The sequence below is a fragment of the Myotis myotis genome, unplaced genomic scaffold (assembly GCF_014108235.1).
Source record: "Myotis myotis isolate mMyoMyo1 unplaced genomic scaffold, mMyoMyo1.p scaffold_m19_p_32, whole genome shotgun sequence".
In the NCBI taxonomy this organism is placed as follows: Eukaryota; Metazoa; Chordata; class Mammalia; order Chiroptera; family Vespertilionidae; genus Myotis; species Myotis myotis.
Window position 1 is genome coordinate 1,526,827 of NW_023416338.1, and position 21,396 is coordinate 1,548,222.

Here is a 21,396-nt window from a genome sequence, read left to right on the forward strand (position 1 = left end):
ATTCTAATGTGCAGCCAAGGTTGAGAACCACTGGTCTACCAGGGGTCCTCAAACTACGGCCCACGGGCCACATGCAAATACAAATATTGTATTTGTTCCCGTTTTGTTTTTTTACTTCAAAATAAGATATGTGCACTGTGCCTTGGAATTTGTTCATAGTTTTTTTTTACACTATAGTCCGGCCCTCCAACCGTCTGAGGGACAGTGAATTGGCCCCGTTTAAAAAGTTTGAGGACCCCTGGCTACACTATGGCATTTGGAGACAACTCCCCGACACACCCCAGACTTGTCCCTTCCTAAAGAACATCCAAACTCACTTTCATCCCCATAAAGGTTAAGATCATTGTTAACAAAGGGAATGTTAAGGACTTAAAAAAAAAAAAAAGAAAGAAAGAAAAAAGGAGATGGTCATAGTAAACAATACTTATAGAGCAAAAACAAATACTCAGTGAAATATCTCATTTAGGCATCAAAAAATCTATTAAGCTTTTTGTAGCACAAGGAAATGTGCTACAGTAAAAATAAATAAATAAAGCAGGATACATAATTCTATCCACCTATAATTCAACTACCTAAGATAGGTATGCTGACAAATGTTAAACATTAAAATGGTGGGATCTTGGTTGATTGTTTCTCAAAATGTTATTTAAATGATGTTACACTAGCCCTGGCTGGTTTGGCTCAGTGGATAGAGTGTTGGCCTGCGGACTGAAGGGTCCCGGGTTCAATTCCAGTCGGGAGCACATGCCCGGGTTGCGGGCTCGATCCCCAGTGGGGGGCGTGCAGGAGGCGGCCAATCAATGATTCTCTTCATTGATGTTTCTATCTCTCCCTCTCCTTTCCTCTCTGAAATCAATAAAAATATAAATGTTGTTACACTATTCTTGCAGTTTAAGCCAGAAGGAAAAATAAAACTGTCTCTATACTTTCACAATGTTGATTATCTACATTTAAAAAATCTCAAGCAATTTACAAGCATTACTAGAATAAGTGAATTTTGCAAGGTTTGCTACAGTCAATATTCAAAAAAAATAAATTGCCCAATTTCTACATTTTAGCAATGAATAACTGAAAATTTTAAAACTCCTACTTACCTTAGCACTAAGAAATACTTCTTAAGTGTAAACATAACAAAATATGTAAAGGACCTGTGTCTTGGACACTACAGAACACTAATAAAAGAAATCTAAGGTTTAAATAAATGAGTAATAAGAATCAGAAAATTTAATATTGTTAAGATGTTAATTCTCCCAAACTAATATGTAGATTCAAGACCATCCACTCAAAATCTCATAAGGTATTTTTATAGAAATGGATAAACTGACCCTAAAATTTATATACAAAAGCAAAGGAAATAAAATATCCAAGTCAATTCTGGAAAAACAAGACATACTATACAGTAAACAAGAGTGTGGTATTGGAGGCAATTTAGACATACAAATCAACAGAACAGAATCAGAGTCCAGTTACAGACCCACACATATATTCTGATTTTCAACAAAAATAAAAAACAATCTTCAGCCATACTGAACACCTTGTAGAAATATTAACTCAAAATGGATCACAAAATAAATGGAAAACATAAAACTATGGAAGGCTACTCAAGACTGAACATAATCAGTCTGCTAGCAGAGGTGGGTCTCTGGAGGCTTTCAGTCTTTGCCTGATCTAGCTAGTCAGAAACAGCATTTGACACTGTCCTGCACTAGAGATTGGGGGGCATAGCAGATCTACCTAATACACAGTTACAAACCCAAACAGGCAGGCAAAAGGGAGACAAAAATACAATTCCCAAATGAAAGAACAAGAGAATTCTTCAGAAGAGCTAAGTGAAATGGAGATAAGAAATTTATCAGACATAGAGTTCGGAATAATGATGGCAAAGATGCTCAATGCATGAGAAAATACATAGCAACTATGAAGAATGACATGGCACTAATAAAGAACACAGTGGAAGGAATACACAGCAGATTAGGGGAAGATGAGAACAGAGCAATAAATTAGAAAACAGGGTAGAAAAAAATTAATCAGAGAACCAAAAAGAAAAAAAATAAATAAAAAACCAGGAGGATAGTTTAAGAGAACTGTGGGACAACATGAAATGTAACAATATTCGCATAATAGGTGTGCCAGAAGGAGAAGAAAGTGAGCAAGGGACAGAGAATGTGTTTGAAAAAATTATGGCAGAAAATTTCCCTAGCCTGTTGAAAGAAAAAGTCCAGGAGGCACAGAGAGTACCAAGCAAGGAGAACCCACACAGGCCCATGCCCAGACACATCTATACTAATAAAAGGGTAATATGCTAATTAGATCGGATAGACTGGACGTCTTCTGGATGTCCTTCTGGACAAAACCACGGTGGTGGGGCCAAGGCAGAGGTGGTTAGGGGCGATCAGGCCAGCAGGGGAGAGCAGTTAGAGGGGATCAGGCCAGCAGGGGAGAGCAGCTGGGGGGGGATAAGGCCGGCAGGGGAGCAGTTAGGGGTGATCAGGTCAGCAGGGGAGAGCAGTTAGGAGCAACCAGGTAGGCAGGCAGGTGAGCAGTTAGTTAGGAGCCAGTGGTCCCGGATTGGGAGCGGGATGTCCGACTGCCGGCTTAAACTGCCGGTGTAGGGGGCAGCCAATCCATGATTCTCTCTCATCATTGATGTTTCTCTCTCTCCCTCTCCCTTCCTCTCTGAAATCAATAAAAATATATTTTAAAAAAAACACCATGAACTTTGCTTTTAAAAAAAGAAAAAAAGAAATGCTAACAGGACTGCTGTAATGAGAACAAAGAGAAAGAGAAACAGGCATACAGAATTAAAATGGCAATAAATAAGTATCTATCTATAATAATAAAAGCATAATATACTAATTAGACCAGACGAAGCCAAGGCTGCAAGGGAAGCGTGGGTCCCAGGTGCCTGTAGGCGGCCAGAGGGAAGCCAGTGCTGGCAGCCGGGGGGGAGTAAGGCCTACTCTTGCACAAATTTTGTGCGCTGGGCCTCTAGTTAATAATATCCTTAAAGGTAAATGGATTAAATGCTCCAATCAAAAGACATAGGGTAGCTGCTTGGCTATAAAAACATGACCCAGTTATATGCTGTGTACAAGAGACCCACCTCAGAACAAAAGTCTCACACAGGATGAGAGTGAAGGGATGGAAAAAAATTTTCCATGCAAAAGGAAAAAAAAAAAAAAAAAGCTGGGGTGGCAATACTCATGTCTGACAAAATAGACTTCAAAATGAAGGCCATCAAAGGAATAACACAGGTCACTACATAATACTAAACAGATCAATCCAACAAGAGAATATAACCCTGGTAAATATATATGTACCCAATACAGGAGCACCTAAATATATAAAAAACTTCTAGAGGATTTTAAGGGGGAGATCAACAACAATACAATCATAGCGGGGGAATTTAACACCCTGCTGACTTCACTGGATAAATCTTCCGGACAAAAAATTAACAGTGACTCTAAATGACACATTGGATCAGATGGATTTACTTGACATTTATAGAACATTTCACCCCAAAGCTGAAGAATATACATTCTTCTCAAGTGCACATGGTCATTCACGATAGACCACATGTTAGGTTGCAAAACAAGTTTCTGTAAGTTCAAGAGGACTGAAAAGCATATCAAGCATCTTCTCAGATCACAATGGAATGAAATTAGAAATCAACTACGGTAAAAAAAACACTCAAAAACATGGAAGCTAAATGGCATGTTATTAAACAATGAATGGGTTACCAATGAGATCAAGAAAGAAATCAAAAACTTCCTGGAAGCAAATGAAAATAAACACACAACAACCCAAAATCTGTGGGACATAGCAAAAGCAGTCCTGAGAGGTAAGTTCATAACGCTACAGGCCTACCTCAAAAAACAAGAAAAATTAATAATAAGCTATTTAACCCTACAACTGAAAGAATTAAGAGAAAAACAAGAAAAGCCCAGATTAAGTAGAAAAATGGAAATAATAAAGATTAGAGAGAAATAAATTACAGAGGCTAAAAAACAATACAAAAAAAAAATCTATGAAACCAAGAGTTGGTTCTTTGAAAAGATAAAGTTGATGAACCGTTAGCCAGACTCATCAAGAAACAAAGAGAAAAGACCCAAATAAATAAATTTAGAAAGGAAAGTGGAGAAGTAACAACTAACACCACAGAAATACAAAGGATTATAAGAAAATACTATGAATAACTATATGCCAACAAGCTGGACAATGTAGATGAATGGACAAATTTCTAGAAAAATACAAACTCCCAAAATTGAATCAGGAAGAATCAGAAAACCTGAATAGGCCAATAACAACTGATAAAATAGAAGCATTAATTACCCCCCACCCCCACCCCCTGCAAACAAAAGCCAGGGTCTGGATGGCTTCACAGGGGAGTTTTACCAAACATTCAAAGAAGAACTAACACTTATATTCCTCAAACTATTCCAGAAAATCCAAGAGGAAAGAAAGAACACTTCCAAGCTCTTTTTATAAGGCCAGCATTATCCTAATTCCAAAACCAGATAAAGACACTACAAAGAAAGAGAAATACAGGCCAGTATCGCTGATTAACATAGATATTAAAATCCTCAACAAAATATTAGCAAGTTGGATTCAGCAATAAATAAAAAAGATCATACACCATGACCAAGTGAGATTTATTCCAGGGATTCAAGGCTGGTACAATATTCGCAAATCAATAAATGTGATACATTACATAAACACGTTGAAAGACAAAAGTCACATGATCATACCAACAGATGAAGAAAAAGCATTCAACAAAACCCAACATCCATTTTTGATAAAAACTCTCAGCAAACTGGGAATAGAGGAATATCTCAACATAATAAAGGCCATATATGACAAACCTACAGTGAACATCATACTCAATGGCAAAAATTAAAACCATTCTCCCCAAGAATAAGACAGAGATGTCCCCTTTCACCACTCTTATGAACACAGTACTTGAAGTCCTAGCCATAGCAATCAAACAAGAAGAAATAAAAGTCATCCAAATTGAAAAGGAGGAAGTAAAGATCTCATTATTTGCAGATGACATGATATTATACATAGAAAATCTAAGGCTCCACCAAAAATCTACTAGATTTAATAAATGAATTCGCCCTAACCGGTTTGGCTCAGTGGATAGAGCATCAGCCTGCGGATTCAAGGGTCCCAGGTTCAATTTCGGTCAAGGGCATGTACCTTGGTTGCGGGCACATCCCCACTGGGAAGTGTGCGGGAGGCAGCTGATCGATGTTTCTCTCTCATTGATGTTTCTAACTCTCTATCCCTTTCCCTTCCTCTCCGTAAAAAATCAATAAAATATATTAAAAAATAAATGAATTCAACAATATAGCAGGATACAAAATTAACACCGAAAAATCGATGGCTTTTTAAAAAAATATATATTTTATTGATTTTTTACAAAGAGGAAGGGAGAGGGATAGAGAGCTAGAAACATCAATGAGAGAGATCGATCAGCTGCCTCCTGCACAACCCCCACTGGGGTGTGCCCGCAACCAAGGTACATGCCCTTGACCGGAACCGAACCCGGGACCCTTCAGTCCGCAGGCCGACGCTCTATCCACTGAGCCAAACCGGTTCAGCATTCGATGGCTTTTTTTATACACCACTAATGAAAGAGAAACTCAACAAACAATCCCATTTACCATTGCAACAAAAAAATTAAGACAGTTAGGAATAAACTTAACCAAGGAAGTTAGACTTGTACTCGGAAAACTACATGAGGTTGAAAAAAGAGATGGAACATATAAACACATGGAAGAATATACCATGTTCATGGATTGGTAGAATTAACATCATTTAAAATTTTCATACTACCCAAGGCAATCTACAGATTCAATGCAATCCCTATTAAAATACCAACAGCATATTTTTTTTTAAAGTATATTTTATTGATTTTTTACAGAGAGGAAGGGAGAGAGATAGAGTTAGAAACATCGATGAGAGAGAAACATCGATCAGCTGCCTCCTGCACATCTCCTACTGGGGATGTGCCCACAACCCAGGTATATGCCCTTGACCGGAATCGAACCTGGGACCTTTCAGTCCGCAGGCCGACGCTCTATCCACTGAGCCAAACCGGTTTCGGCCCAACAGCATATTTCACAGATCTAGAACAAATATTCCAAAAATTTATATGGAACAAAAAAAGACACCAAATAGCCGCAGGGAGTGGGGACAGGCTAGGAGTGAATGGGGGAGAGAGGGGACATATGTAACACTTTCAACAATAAAGATTTTTATAAAACAACATAAAACTATGAAGCACCTAAAAGAAAACTTAGGGCTCTGGACAGTGTGGGTTGGTTGGTTGGAGCATCACCCCATGCACCAGAAGATTCACAGTCAAGGGCACATACCTAAGTTGCAGGTTCAATCCCAGGTTGGGGCTTGCTGGGAGGCAACCGATAACTGTGTCTCTTTCATATTGATGTTTTTCCTTCTCTCTCTCCCTTCCTCCCTCCCTCTCTCTTTTTTTAAAAAAATATATTTTTATTGATTTCAGAGAGGAAGGGAGAGTGTGATGACCCATGTTCTGCGTGGTTCAGGGTTCTGGATCTGCAGAAGGGCCGCACAAATGACAGAGATGAGACAAGAAATAATTTGGAAATATTGGGGGCCAGGCGGGAAGCCCAACACAAGGGGAAGGACTTCCACTCGTGCCCAGAACTTGCCAATCTTTTATTAAATTTTAGATACACATCTAGTCCTTAGTCAGGCAGGTAACTGCGGTAACAGACAATCTTAAAGGTCAGTAAATATTAGAAAGATTTATTCTGAGACTATTTGGACAGGAAATTGCTTGAGCCACCACTGTCTGGACTAAACAATCAGTGCATAGCTCTGGCCCTTGCCAGGGCTCAAAGTTCACCAGCATTCCGGGCTCCTTGTTTACACTTCTCTGATAGTGAAGACAATGGGTGGCTTCCTACAGGAGAGGGGAGAGAGAGATAGAAACATCAATGATGAGAGAGAATCATTGATTGGCTGCCTCTTGCATGCCCCCTACTGGGGATTGAGCCCGAAACCTGAGCATGTGCCCTTGACCAGAATTGAACCCGGGACCTTTTAGTCTACAGGCTGACACTCTATCCACTGAGCCATACCAGCTAGGGCCTTCCTCCCTCTCTTTAAAAAACAAAAACAAAAAAAACTACAGTTTTGCCCTGGCCAGTGTGGCTCAGTTGTTTGTCATACCATGCACTGAAAGGTGCCTGTTCAATTCCAATCAAGGCACATACCCAGGTTTTGGGTTTGATCCCCAGTCAGAGTACATACAGGATGCAATCATTGATGTTCTCTCTCACATTGATGTTTATGTCTCTCTCTCCCCCTCACTAAAATAAATAAAAACATATTTAAAAAAAGAAAAAACTTAGAAGAAAATATTTGTAACATTGGGTTAGGCATAAATTTCTTAGATACCATAAATTTCTTGTGATTCCAAAATCACAATCTATTAAAGACTGATAACTTGGACTTCATCAAAATGAAGAACTTGTATTCTTCAAAAGACATTGATAAGAGAATAAAGAGACAAGCCACAGTTTGGTAGAAAATATTTGCAAATGGCACCTTATAAAATGCTTATACCCAGAACATGTAAACCAGAGGGAAAACAATTCAAAAAAGCTGTGCAATTTGATACTATGTTGTTGTTTTTTAAACTAGTTTATTATATTAAGCTACTTAGCATTTATATAGAAACTCCTTTTTGAAGTGTAAATATTTTTGTTTGTTTGTTTTAATATATTTTATTGATTTTTTACGGAGAGGAAGGGAGAGGGATAGAGAGTTAGAAACATCGATCAGCTGCCTCCTGCACACCCCCTACTGGGGATGTGCCCACAACCAAGGTACATGCCCTTGACCAGAATCGAACCTGCGGCCTTTCAGTCTGCAGGCCGAGGCAGGCCGACGCTCTATCCACTGAGCCAAACCGGTCAGGGCAATTTGGTACTATGTTTGGATAAAAGGAGTGAGCCAAGGAGGGCAGGAGAGGGAAGCCATGCAAACCAAGTTTTTCCTCATTTATGACATACCTGCAGGGACTAGCTGCTAATACTTCAGGTAGCTTACTTATGTGCATTTACTCTGTGACTCCTGAGGAACTGTCACCATGCAGGCTCAGTCTTTCCCCAGACCTTAGTAGTAAAACAAACTACCCATCTCAGCCACCAAGACTTTATCCTTAGTAATTCCAAAGAGGGTTCTTTGTCAACAGACACTTAACGTCAGAGAACTCCATATGGAAAGATCAGCTCTATCCATAGTTACAGCTGCCGAAGCTTGCTGACAGAATATCTACGGACCCTGTTGGCTGACTACTTCTGAATTAAATTTAGTGTGTCTGTCCACATTTGAGAAATCAACCAGAGATTTTCCCTCAACCATACATGCGAGGAACTGCCTGGCTTGAAATGGCCTGACATCGTTGAAAGCTCACTAGATTCAGACAGGCAGCCTCTCTGGCACAGTGGACCCATACACTGCTTTGTGGCTAAGTTAATGGCTTGGTTTCTGTTCATTCCAATCCTTTTGACTTTGATTAGCCACTTCCCTTCCCAGACCCTCAAAAAGATTTTCTGAAGCCAGAGGTTTGTCACAGACTTCTAGCAAAATGTTAAAGGGTCAAAGGAACCAATCATTTCCAGCCCCAAGATTTCCAACTTGTTCAATAACACAGGCATCTCTCCCATAATTGCCTCCAAGGGGGGAGTGCCAGCTACACACCCCACCCCACCATTTCATACAAGTTTGGATTTAGAAAAGCAAGACAGGAGACATCAAGGTCAAAGGCACTAACAAGACACCAGATTGCTCTGGTACTAGGAGAAGGCAGAGCACTCACCCTCTGGTTCCCAGGGGCCCACACTTACCATAATCACAGGTGGGCTGAACACTGGAGTCTGAGTACGTTGACTGCAAAGTGGTTTCAGATCCCTGGACAAAGCCTAAACATATGCACAGCATGGTTAGTTTCCCCAAACAAGCCATCGCCAATGACCTAAAACTACCCTTTAGTATAGACTGGTAGGCCCTCCCCGCACTGGAAAGCCTAAAGTCTAGCTTCTGAACACTTTAATTACAGCCCAGGACATATTTACCAATGGAAAGGCAGGCTATGTTTAACTTGCTACACCAGAAGAATTGGATACAAATTTTCAAATACTTTAAACCAGTAACTCAAATGAGTATCCAAATTACCATTCAGCTAAATGAGAAAATACTTGTATCAAACATCTAAGCACTGATTATTGCAGGTGGACCACCTTCAATTCAAACAAGGACAGCGTTACTTTTGAACAACGTTTAGACAAATAATACCCTTCCCCAAATCTAAAACCCAAACTGTTTTGTATTTTTAGTTTTCTAATAAAAATGTACACATTACAATTACCTCTCAAATGTAATTACTTAAGTTATAGCATGTTTACATGGAATAAATATTACATATAATATACATATTATTTCCTATTTTCTCAACTCTCAAACTATTTCACACCTTAAAATAAATTAGTACTAAGCAAGGAAAGCTTGAATCTCTACCAGAAATACTGCTCTTAAATGCTTATTGTAACAGACTATGATGAGTCCTAATACTATCTTTAAAACTAGGTTGAAAAAAATTTTTTTAATGATTTACCCATAACACTGATATTATGACAGATACCATAAGAGGCAATATTTGCCTACTCCCATCAGAGCCAACTCATGCCCTAAAAATAAAAACCTGCACCTCCAATAACAAAAGCATACATCAAGTGCCTTTCTGGGGTGAGCATTCACATATTTGTTGATGGTTTCTCTAGTTCATCTCTTAAAGACCCCCAGCAACAAAGATAACAGCAACAGCAGCCAACACTGACCAAGTATTTTCCCCGAAGGGTGCTAAGAGCTTTCCCTGCATTCTTTCATTTTTTCCTCACCACAGCCAACACAGGGGTCAGGGACAAGATCCCTTACCCAGCAATCCACAGTACAAAAAGGTCTGCAAACCAAGTGTTCTCCTCAAATGTGGAACACCACTCATTTGGGGGCAAAAACGACCTGTGGGAAAATTATGGTCTTTCTTTACCCCACACCCTGGTGTGGGGGTTGTGGAATGTCCTCTCAAGCTAGAATTTTGCAAAAATGACTGAATGTGACTTCTGAGACTTCCATCTTGTTCTCCCTTAGATCATTCACTCAAGGGAAAACTAGCCACCATGTTGTGCCAGTGGTTCTCAGCCTTCCTAACGCCGCGACCCTTTAATACAGTTCCTCATGTTGTGGTGACCCCAAACCATAAAATTATTTTCATTGCTACTTCATGACTGTAATGTTGCTATTGTTATGAATCGTCATGTAAAGATCTGACATGCAGGATGTATTTTCATTGTTCGCGACCCACAGGTTGAGAACTGCTGCTAGTAGGACTGTGGAGAGGTCCACCTGGCGAGGAACCAACAGCCGGCATCAACCTAAGCAGCCATGAGAGTTTAAGTCGCCTGGGAGGTGAGTCCTTCAGCACAGTCAAGCCTTGAGACGACTACAGTCCAGACTAACATAAAAAATGTAACCTCATGAGATCCCAAGCCAGAACCATCCAGCGACACTATTTGTGTATTCCTCACACACAATAACTGTGAGATAACAAAGGTTCCTATTAGAAAAATGGTATCATGTAAGACCTGATTCTGGATTTTTCTACCCTATGTTCCCATTGCTTTCATCTTTCCTCTCAGTGCCAGAGAAAATGACTCCTTTCCCAAGTAGACACAAACTAAGTTCAAAAGCTGGACAAGTATCAGAAAGATAAATTATTTTAATCACATTCTGTAAGTAAGAGGTTTACATTTGCTTAGGCCTCCAGAACTTCTCCCTAAGGGCAAAATAGTTGTCTGGGATATGATTAAAATGCCTTTGACTTTAGTGGTCAGCTTTTTAAAAGTGAAAAACGTAACACAGAATCAGAGCCTCGAGATGGGGAGGTAAAATTCAGATGTGGCCATTAGTGACCTCTCCAACTCAGTGTCCTTGTCTACAAACGTCAACGCTCCGTGTTTAAGTTCCCCACGGCACCTAATCACTCGTGTTCTGGTTTCTTCAGCAGGCTTGACCCTCACCACACAGAACTGTCTTCCAGGTCACAATAAGATCTGGTGGAAAAGATTACATCTAAATTACAGAGATGTCAGTAACAACCCTACTGACTTTCCTCCTGAACCAGGAAAGCTACCGAAATGCCAGGGCAGGGTGGCCCAATCCTGGCATCACTGACTTCCAAGCCAGCTAATGCGGGGTGGCGGGGCATCTTGGGCGGTGCACGATGCTTAGCAGCACTCCTGGTCTCTACACACCGGATGACAGGAGCACCCTCCCACCAGACATGACAACCAAAAACATATCCAGATGCTGCCAAATGTCCCCTGGGCGGCAGAATCAGCCCTGGATGAGAACCGCTGGGCCAAGGGATGGCTGCTGGGGGTTCTTGCCAAGCTCCCAGCCTGGGTGCCAGAGGAGGGAGGCCCGGCAACACCTCCTTGCCAGGCCAACATAAAGCAGCCTACAAAGGAGCCCCAGAGGCTCAGGTTCCATTCTGAGCCCCCAACATTCCACAGCAGAATGCTGGTTACCAGGCAACCACACATGCTCAGCCTAATACTCCCCTCCAAGGGGAAGGCCTAGCCCGTGGCTCCTGGTTGAGCAGCCTCGGTGGTTATCATCAGGACACACGCAGCTGTCCGGTTCATCCACGGATGATGTACAATTGCCGTGCCAGCGCATCACAGCCCCCCTCAGATCTCAGCACCCACCCTCCCTTTTGCTCAAGGCCCACTGGCCTCCCTGGCAGAACATCTAAGGAGCCAAGCATCTCCTAGCGGCTAGGACCTAGCCCCTGGGCCAGATAATCTTAATTCCCGTCCTCTATTCTGGCTTCTGCTCCAATGTCACCTCTTTAGCGGTGTCCAAGCACCCCACCCAATGGAACAACTCCCCGGGTACTGCCCACCCCGGGATATAGCCCACATTCATTTGTTTGCTTGGGGTGGTCTGCCCCGCCCTGTAAGCTGCTTGAGGAATTCTTGCCGTATTCCAGCTGCCTATTCAGCACCTGACACGATGAATCTGACAGATGGTGAATGAATTACCATGGAAATGAGCCGTTCCAGGCAAGGCTCAAGCTCAGGCCCTCAGGACCCAAGGTACCCTGCTCAGTCCAAACCTCCCAAATATCTACTCCTCGCTCCGGGGCTGGAGCCTCTCCCAGCCCGGGGCTGACAAGGGGCAAGAGGAGCTGCGACATCTTACAGGGACACTGAGCGTGGGGGGTTGGGGAGTCGGTGAGGCAATGGCGACGGCAGCCGAGCCCGCTGACGGATCGCAAGGGCCGAAGCCCGAGAAAGGGCGACCAGGGGCTGCGAGGTCCGAAAAGGCCAGGCTAGGGGCGGAGGTGGTGGGAGAAAAGACCTCGGGCCCCGAGGCCGCCCGCGGACACAGGCGACGGAAGCCAAAATCTCGGGCGACCGAAAGCCAGAGCGCGAGGGTGTAAGCACAGAGCACCGAGGAGCCGAAGCTTGAGGGGCGCGAACCTGAGAGGACCCGTCCGCGGCGCCATTTTGCGACCGCAGAGAGAGCGGTATCCAGGCCCCGTGGGAGGCGCGGGCGGGCCCGGCGCGGCCTTGGCACGTCCCCGTCCCTGCCCACCCGGGCCTGACTCCCGACCCTGCCGGGCTCACCTGTGTAGCTCATGGCAGCGGCGTACACTGCGCCTGAAAACTCCGGCAAATGCGCCGCACGTCAGACGCGGAGATTGCCGTGACAATCCCCCGGGCTCTTTCTACATATAACGGAGCCCCGCCTCCCGACCGCATTGGCTCACGCCCGGCTCCGACTTCACGTCTATTAGGCCACGATACTGTCTATTTCAGGGTTTCCTCATACCAACGGCTGAGGCTGTTGCCAATCTCATGAGAGTCCCGCCCTGCTCCCGCCTTTCGTTATTTCAAGCCTGCGGTGATTGGTTAAAAATAACCCGTAGAGTTCGAAGGGGCGGAGCTATGCGCTACGGAAAGACCCGAGGCTCAAGGGCGGCCGGGTGGGGGTTGGGTCTGTGACCGGGAGGCCCGCCAGAGGGAGCTGGGTTTACAGCGAAGGGCACCGCTGGAATCGCGGCTCTCCCGCCGGGGTGCTGTGCCAACAGGGGCTGTTTCTAACATCTCTGGCCTTCAGCTCCAAAATGAGCACGGTAAAGCCATATTGGAACGAAAATCACAACTAAGCGCCAAACGAGATGCTGGGCACAGATTCAAATATGTATATATAAAGGAGTCACTCCAGTGCTGGGTATACAAATTGTTACGGTTTGTTATCAATGGTTACATAAAAATAACAAATATATTTATATAACATGTTTGTATTATATATGTAATAAATGTTTGTAATTTATTATCTGGAATGTTTCCTCACACCTGCAAAGGCCTTGTCTTTTTGAATTCTCATTTAAAAGACAAGAAAACAGAGACTTGGAATTCATGACTTGCTCAAAGTCCTTGATGCTTAAGTGTTAAAGCTGGAATGACCCACTAAAATCTTCTTGGTCCTTCTGGACTTTAGCGATCCTGCAGTAGCCCAGCCAGGTTCCAGCCCTGTCCTCAGCACCCGGAATGGATATGTACAATCCAGCGTCAGAGGCATCTCATGGCTGCTAAGACATTACTTGGCAGAGCTGCAGACACTTAAAATGGTACTTAACATGTTTGTGAAAATCCATCAAGCTACACAAGTATGACTTGTACACTTTTCTGTCATAATCCAGATGGGGAAGGAGGGGTGAAGAGTTTATAACTGAAGAGATTAGTCATGAGTTAATAATCGATGAGTAGTTGAGGGCTCATTGTAGGTTTGGAATTCTCCACAAAATTTTAAACAACTCCTCCCACACACATACACAAATGGGGCTTCTGCAGAACTTGCTGTCATGTGGGGCAAGAAACTCCTTACGTAAAGCATGTGAAACTCTGATCAATGTGCATTCCAGCTTTGGGACTCGGCTTATTTGTATCACCCTCAGGAACACCTGCCTGCCTGACCCCCAAAGCAGTCCCCTGGACACTTCTCCTTCATAGCACATACCACAGCCGTCATTTTATCCTCACTTGATGATTTTGTTAATAAATTCAACCCTCTACCTCAGAGTGAGTCAAAATGACTTAAGGGATGTGCTCAGAAGTTTTAGGAAAAGATCCCTCTGTGGTAAGAACTATATGTGACCCATCCAAGTACTCACACAGCTATCCCTCCACAACTGTGGGTGAGAAAGGTCTTCCCATATTACTTTGCAAGTTCTTCCATCATTTGAACTTTTTTTATATTCAGCTTATATCACTTTTGTACTTTTTAAGCTAATTTGTAAAAAAATTAAAAAGTGCCTTTAGGTCAGCTCTCATCCGAGATACCCTCCCTGTTTCCAAAGCCTCAGATCCACCCACCCACACTCGGGATAGACAGCAGTGGTGGAACCCTTCCTCCACCAGGCAAGGCATGTGTCCTGACCACAAGCAGAAAAGTCAAGCATGAAGGACAAGACCGCTCCTGTGGGTATGCTGCCATAGCTTCTTTGCCCCTTTCCCAGCCAGGTACATGGTGCGGGCTGGGGTAAAAGGGTTCGGGGCTGAAGAGGCTTCTTCTGTCTATACCCCCTGAGGTCATTCCTGCTTTCCAGCCCTTGGCCATGAGTGAAAACGATGAGCTGAAAAACCACATGCAATAAACAAGAAGGAGCAGCCAACAAAATATCTTAAAATCTCAGAAATGTTCAATAAACATTTGCAGAGTGAGAAAATAAATAACATTGCAGAGGAGCCAACAGCTCGCTTTCTCCTTGTTACTGGGGTTCAGGGTGCATGTGTATCTCCCAACAGGTCGCATGTCTTGAAGGCAGGCCAGTCCCAGCCAAGAGGTCCTGACAGCTGTGCACTCCTCCCTCCCCCAGTGTCCCCCACACCCTCGATGGTCAGCTCCTGACTCCAAGAGCCCTTGGGCCTCAATCACTTCTCCCTCCTGGCTCCCTTCCTGGACCAGCTGCCCAGAGCCGTTTCCTCTCCTCTGCACATAGGAGCCTCGTCACCAGCTGGCCAGAGTCCGCACCGGCCATGCCATTGAGGGCCAACAAGCTGGGAACTTGAGCTCATCCCCAGCTGGGTCCAGTTGGTTTGGTGGCCAAAGGGAAAACCCAGGACCTCCTGAGACTCTGGGTGGAGGCGGCTTGATCCCAGCCCCAGGTGCCAGCTGATGCCAGCCTGTCCACTTGACAGAAAAACACACGCTGGCCGCCTGCCCCGGGGTATTTCCAGAAGAGAAATTTAATCTAATTTACATACTTCTAGGTACATTGATAACCAAAATGTGGCCACTGAAAAAAGTTAAAAGATTGATCAGCTCCCAGTTTCTAGCTGGCCCAGGATCGCAAAATAAAAAGATCCACGTTCCTTATTCTCTACACAAAATGCGTTTTTAAAAAAGTGAAAGGTCTAAGGAGCTGTACATAGAAAGGAACAGTGAAAAGAGGGAGGGGATAGGAGTGGGGAGGAAAGTCCCACCCCACCCCTTCCAGGGCCCAGAGCCCCCAGAGGTTCTGGGGGGCCTGGACATGGCAGGAGGCAGCTGTCAGCTCTGAGCTCTTCCCAGCTGGGAAGGCCCCTCTGGGGGAGGGGGGGCGGCCAACAAGGATTTCCGTGGCATTGTGGGCTCAGTGGGGGCTCCCAGGCCTCAGTGGGCCCGCAGAGGGAGCGTACCTTCCCCTGAGCAAGCACCGTGGCATGATGTGTTCGTTTGACTTGGGAACTGGGGGGCTGGGGCAGATCCCGGGTCTCACGAGGTGTGTGTGTGTGTGCGTGCGTGCGTGCGTGTGTGTGTTTGCATGTGCGTGTGTGAGAGGATATTCACGGGGCAAGAGGGAACCAGTACAGGGGGTCTTTGGGGTCCTTGTAAATGGCCACAGATGGCAAACAAAGCCCCACCTGGCTGCTAGACACTGGGGAGTGCTGGCCTTCCTCCCATGACCAGATCACCTGCCACCAGGGACCTGGCCGCTGCCCTGGCTGGATTGGGTAGGTGTGGCCTGAAGGAACACACCCTGGGTTTGGCCCCAGAGTCCTTGAGCTGGGGGAGGGGCGCCCTGGCTGTAGTGTGCCCGGCCCCCAAGGGTGCCGGTTTGAGGTTTTGGCTTGCTCCTTTGGGAACGGAAAAGAAAGAAGGGAGAGAGAGAGGAGGAGACCAAGGAGGAGTAGGAGACAGAGGTGGCACGAGAGAGATCTGGAATGCTTTTGTGTTAGGGTGCCTCTGCCGCCGCTGTCTGTGCTGGAGGGGCCTGGGGCTCCTCGGGCGGGGGGTCTGCTTTGGAGAAATTCATCTCCAGGATGTGCCGCTGTAAGTGCCGCACCCACTCCTCCTGGATGGAGAGAGGTCCCTGGAATTCCACCTCACAGAACCTGTGTGGGGGACAGAGAGAGGGAGGAGTGGCCAGTGCCCTGGCTATACCCCGAGTGTCCAACAAACCTGATGTTGCTCAATGTGGACAGAACCAGCTCAGGATTTGAGGGAAGGGAGCCCAGAAGCCAGATGTTCTCCAATGGACAGCTATCTCTACCCATCACGGGGTATTGGCCTGGTCCCCCGGAGCCCCATTTCTATGCTCAGGGCAGTCTGCTGGCTCAGGTGCTGGGTAGGGGTCATCTGGCTTTCCAAGCACCTCCACCATCTGACTGTAGGCATGTGCCCTGATTGGAGAGAGCAAAGAAACAGATCCTTCCCTGCCAGGCTCTAGGAGAGAAGGACGAAGCTAGGGAAAGGAGGGTCAGACACTAACAAGCACCTACCCTGCTCATGCACCCTCACCAGCTCCCAGCCCTCACAGCCCTAAGGAAGGTCTCACAGCACATGGGCCCCAAACTCAAACTAGTGGCTAGAGAGACTTAGGTTTGACTCTTACTTCTGACTTGGCCTGTGTGGCCTGAGGAAGTCCTCTCACATCCCAGACTCCCAGTTTCCTGGCCCCTGACACTCACCTAGACTTTGGTATTAATAAACTAAGACCTAGTTTTTCTTAATCAGGAAGACACTTTTTGAGAGTTTACTGTGTTCTAGGCACAGTCTGAGTGCTTTATAAACATTCAACTCTTTTAATCCTCATAACAAATCAATCAGGTAGGTCTGCTATTAACCCCATTGTATAGGTGGGAATATTGAGGCATGGAGCAGAAAGTCCTCGCCCGAAGTCACTAAGCTGCTAGGTGTCAGGGTCACAGCCTCACGCTCTGAGGCATCTCTGTCTGTGAGGAGCCTTTAGCCTGGACCCAGCCCACCCCAGGGAATTGTTGAGGTTCCGTCTCCCAACCCTGAGCAGCTCCTGTCCTGTTCCGAGGCTCTGGATGGCCAAGCCCAGGCAGGTCGCCCCCCACCTCCCCTCCCTTTCCCAGGGGCCTCATACCTGCACTTGAGGGTATAGATGTTGCCGACGAACTTAACCAGTGATGTCTGGGGGGGACGAGGCACCAAGGAGGGGACTGGCCGGACCCGGGGTGGGGGTTGCCGCACCTCCTCCAGCTTCTGCTGCAGGTCATTGGCCTCCTCGCCCCCCCTGGCCGCAGAGGTATCTGCAGGGCGGGCTTGTCGGCGCTCAAATTCTGAAGAATGGGGAGGAGAGGGATGGGAGGTAAGCTGGAGGATGAGGACCCTGGGGAGGTTCCTCCTTCAGCAAGTGATGAGCGATTACTGTGGGGATTTGTAAGACGGGCAGTTGGTGCCTGGATGCTGCCTGGCCCTGGTGACAGGTGGGATGGCGGATGGATAAATGAATGGGTGAGCAGCTGAGGAAGTGACTCCAAGACAGATGCACAGCTGAAAACCTGGGGGAACAGTGATGCACCCTGCTGGTGTCCATCGCCCTCATGCCCCTCTGCCCCCAACACTCACTGTTGATGTTCTGCCGCTGGTGCTCCTCGGCTTTCACAGTGCCCGGTGGGCTGGCTGCCAAAGGCCGCTCGCCACCGTCGGCTGCCCGGCCAGCCTCTGGCCCTGGCTCACCCCCAGCACTGCGGCCCACCACGGACAGGCCCCCAGGTGCCAGCCCCAGGTGTGGCCGCTTGTCGCTCTCGCGGCCATGGCCAGCATTTCGGAACTTCTTGGTGAAGGGGCGGCCACCCTGGATGTAGCTGCGGTAGGCGCCCACCTTCTGGGGCCGGTGCTTGATCCACTCGCTCAGCGTCTCAATGGGTGAGCCATTCACGCACCACTCAGTCACACCGAACTGCCGCAGATGCGCCCGAGCATGGCTGGCCAGGGCCTTGCGGTTTTCGAAGTAAAGGCCACACAGCTCACAGCAGGCCTCGGTGGCTGCAGACAGAGGGGGCGCTGCTGAGCCCCAGAACCAAGGGAGCAAGGGTACCCAGAAGTTGCCGCCCAGGTCGGGAGACAGCCCCGCCTCCCACTGGGGCCTTGACCCCTGCTGGGGGTGGGCATGCGTGTGGCAGTGCCCGGCCATGCAGGCCCTGGCAGATGCCCTCCCAAGACCCTGCCACCCACTGCTTACAGGAGTGGGAGGTCTTCTCGTGAAGGGTCTTTGCCTTGAAGGGCAGTTCAGTCTGGATGTAGGTCTTGGCCTTGACCTCTGCAGAGAGGAAGCGATCCTCCTGCAGGGGTCGCTTGGCTGCCACTGAGCCCAGGTAGCTGGTGGCTGAGGGCTTGGCACCCGTGATGGGTGCCAGGTTGAGCTCACGGGGTACCTGGGCCAGCCCAGCTCCTGGTTTGCCTGGCCGGCCAGCCATTGGCACCAGCGGCAGGAGGGGCTGCACAGACCCAGGAACCGCTGTAGGGGGCCCATCCTCAACCAAGGCAGGGGCCAGGTCTCCAGCTGGAGGCTCCTTCTTGATGAGGCACGGCTTAGACTTCTTCTTAAGGATCTCCCGAAGCGTGTCGATGGGTGAGCCATTGACGGACCACTCAGTCACACCCATCTGTCGCAGGTGGGAGCGTGCGTGGCTGGACAAGCCTTTTCGGTTCTCAAAGAACTCACCACAGAACTCACAGCGGATGTCACGCACTGGCTCTGCCCGTGATGCTGAATGGGGATGGGGAAGAGAGGAAAGAGAGAGGTGGCTACTGGTAGGAAGCCTTCAAGCTCAAGGCCAGTGTTAACTGCCCTGCTGACCCGTCCATGCAGTCCCAGACCCGAAGGACCTGCTCCCTCATCTTCCTCCAGGGGCCTTGGTGTACATCTAGTCCTTCTGCTTGTTCTGTCACCTCAAAGTCTAGCTGGCTTCCAGAAGATTCCCTGGGACATGGTGATATGTTAAGGAGCAAGCACTCCTTTGATCCAGGGTTCAGATGCCAGGATGACTGTGACCCAGTGTGATGCTGGGTAAGCCAGTTGCCCGCTGAGCCTGTTTCCTCCTCTGCAAAATGGAGATGAAAACTTCCACCTCCCAGTGTTATTGGGATGCGGGATGGCCTAAGGCGGGAGCAGTTGAGAGCATGTGGCACCAAGCAGCATGAAATCACTGTGCTAAGGCCTAGGGCTGGGCCATCCTCATCTGTTGGGCATGCAGTAAAAGCTCAGCCAATCTGACAGTGCGAGAAAGAAGTAAATGACAGGGCATTACAACCACTGCATACACAGCTTTTTTAACCTGACACCTTGCTAAGCGCTTTACATCACTTCAGAAAACCATACAGAGTGGGGACCATGCTGATACCTATCCTCCAAAAGAGGAAACTTGCCCAAGGTCATATATTGCTAGAGTAGGGGGCAGCTGAGAATCTAACCTGAACCTCACTCCCACTTAGTGTCCACAAATGTCAGAGAGACAGTTTAGACCAGGGGTCCTCAAACTTTTTAAACAGGGGGCCAGTTCACTATCCTGGACTATAGTTTAAAAAAAAACTATGAACAAATTCTTACGCACACTGCACATATCTTATTTTGAAGTAAAAAAACAAAACGGGAACAAATACAGTATTTGTATTTGCATGTGGCCCGTGGGCCGTAGTTTGAGGACCCCTGGTTTAGACCAACTTCTGGTGGGTTTCTATTCCTGCCCATGGCAGACATCACTAATCAATCCCTGCAATCTTTCTTCCTGGGAATCTGGTTGGTTGCCACTATCCAATCAATTGAAGATGACACGAGAAATAGAATCTTTTTGCCGTCACTGAGTGTATGAAGGAGAACCAAGCAGCAGCTCAGTAGCAGGAGCATACAGCTAGCTCCTTGTCTTCTGAACCTGTGCATCCTCCTTTCCATTTCAACCTGGGCCCTCTGGGTATCCTGAGGGGAGGGGATAATCCCCCACCTGACCTGTTCTCCCTGCCTTGCCCAGGGTCACACTTACACAGGTTCAGGGGGGCCATGTCTTCCCGTGGCGCCACCCAGGGACCCTCAGACGGGTGTAGCTCCCCATGAAGGGCCCCTGGCAGCATCTCACGCTTGATCTCCACACGCATTTGTTCAGGCTTCAGCTTCTTGGTCAGGGAGGGTGCAGTCAGGCCTGAGAACATCTTTCGGGCCGTGGGAGGAGGAGAAGCAGTTGGTGAGTGGCCCAGGGGGCTGCCTGGTGGTGGTGGCAACTTCTTGGCCAGGGGCGAGAGGTGAAGGTCTGCAGGGCTGCGGGCTTCCAGCGAGCTGCCGAGACCTCCGCTGCCCACCACCTTGGCCAAGGCTTTTGGACTAGGTCCTGGTGGATGGAGGGGTCCTCCGGGCCGGGACTGAGTCCGCCTCTTGAGGATCTCCCGCAGCGTGTCGATGGGCGAGCCGTTGACATACCACTCAGTCACACCCATCTGCCGCAAGTGGGAGCGTGCGTGGCTGGAAAGACCCTTTCGGTTCTCGAAGAACTCACCACAGAACTCGCAGCGGATATCGCGAGCTGGTTCTGGGCCTGAGGCTGCAGCAGAAGAAAGGGGCAGTTAGCACCATGGTTATCATAAGCATTGTCACCTGCGGGTCTCCTGGTCAGCTGGGCTGCAGCACGCCCACAGGGCTGGGGTAGTGGTTGAGGGCAGGTGCAGGCCAGGGAGCTGAGGATTGGGGTGGGGGGCCAGATACCCAGCAGGAGCAAGGGGTAGCTCCAGAGAGCCATGGGCCCTAGGTCCTGGCGGAGAAAAACGGAACCAAGATTCCACGGCTCTGCAGGTCCCGACAAGGACTGGGGCAGGAGGGCAGGAAGTGGCAGCCTAAATGCCATGTGCCATCCAGACCAAGGACAACCATGGGCACGTTCCACACCAACAGGCAGCACCCCACCCTTGGCCTTCATTCTCAGGGAAGGTCACATTCATGGAGGTCAAAGGCCAAGAGGGAGGGCATAACAGCCGACCGCCAACAAAATCTCTGGG

The 21,396-nt window shown here is 47.4% G+C and overlaps 2 protein-coding genes across 10 annotated transcripts in view; both read right to left on the reverse strand.

Annotated features, from left to right (window-relative positions):
- The window catches only part of AKAP8L (A-kinase anchoring protein 8 like), a 33,420-nt gene extending 20,538 nt beyond the window's left edge, over positions 1-12,882 (reverse strand). For 2 of the 4 annotated variants that reach the window (XM_036302541.1, XM_036302539.1), the window contains exons 1-2: positions 12,744-12,882; positions 8,901-8,975 (exon numbers count right to left, since the gene is read on the reverse strand). In XM_036302541.1, the coding sequence (XP_036158434.1) occupies positions 8,901-8,975; positions 12,744-12,756 (88 nt within the window). In that variant the 5' untranslated portion in view covers positions 12,757-12,882. The remainder of the gene's footprint in view (positions 1-8,900; positions 8,976-12,743) is intronic. The other 2 variants (XM_036302542.1, XM_036302540.1) reach the window with 1 other exon arrangement.
- WIZ (WIZ zinc finger) overlaps positions 10,809-21,396 on the reverse strand; it is a 29,338-nt gene continuing 18,750 nt past the window's right edge. For 3 of the 6 annotated variants that reach the window (XM_036302497.1, XM_036302495.1, XM_036302501.1), the window contains 6 exons: positions 20,394-20,945; positions 18,596-19,123; positions 17,980-18,399; positions 17,495-17,690; positions 12,744-16,496; positions 10,809-11,162 (listed from right to left, as the gene is read on the reverse strand). In XM_036302497.1, coding sequence (XP_036158390.1) covers positions 16,337-16,496; positions 17,495-17,690; positions 17,980-18,399; positions 18,596-19,123; positions 20,394-20,945 — 1,856 coding nt within the window. In that variant the 3' untranslated portion in view covers positions 10,809-11,162; positions 12,744-16,336. Of the gene's footprint in view, positions 11,163-12,743; positions 16,497-17,494; positions 17,691-17,979; positions 18,400-18,595; positions 19,124-20,393; positions 20,946-21,396 lie in introns of those variants that run through there. The other 3 variants (XM_036302498.1, XM_036302500.1, XM_036302499.1) reach the window with 1 other exon arrangement.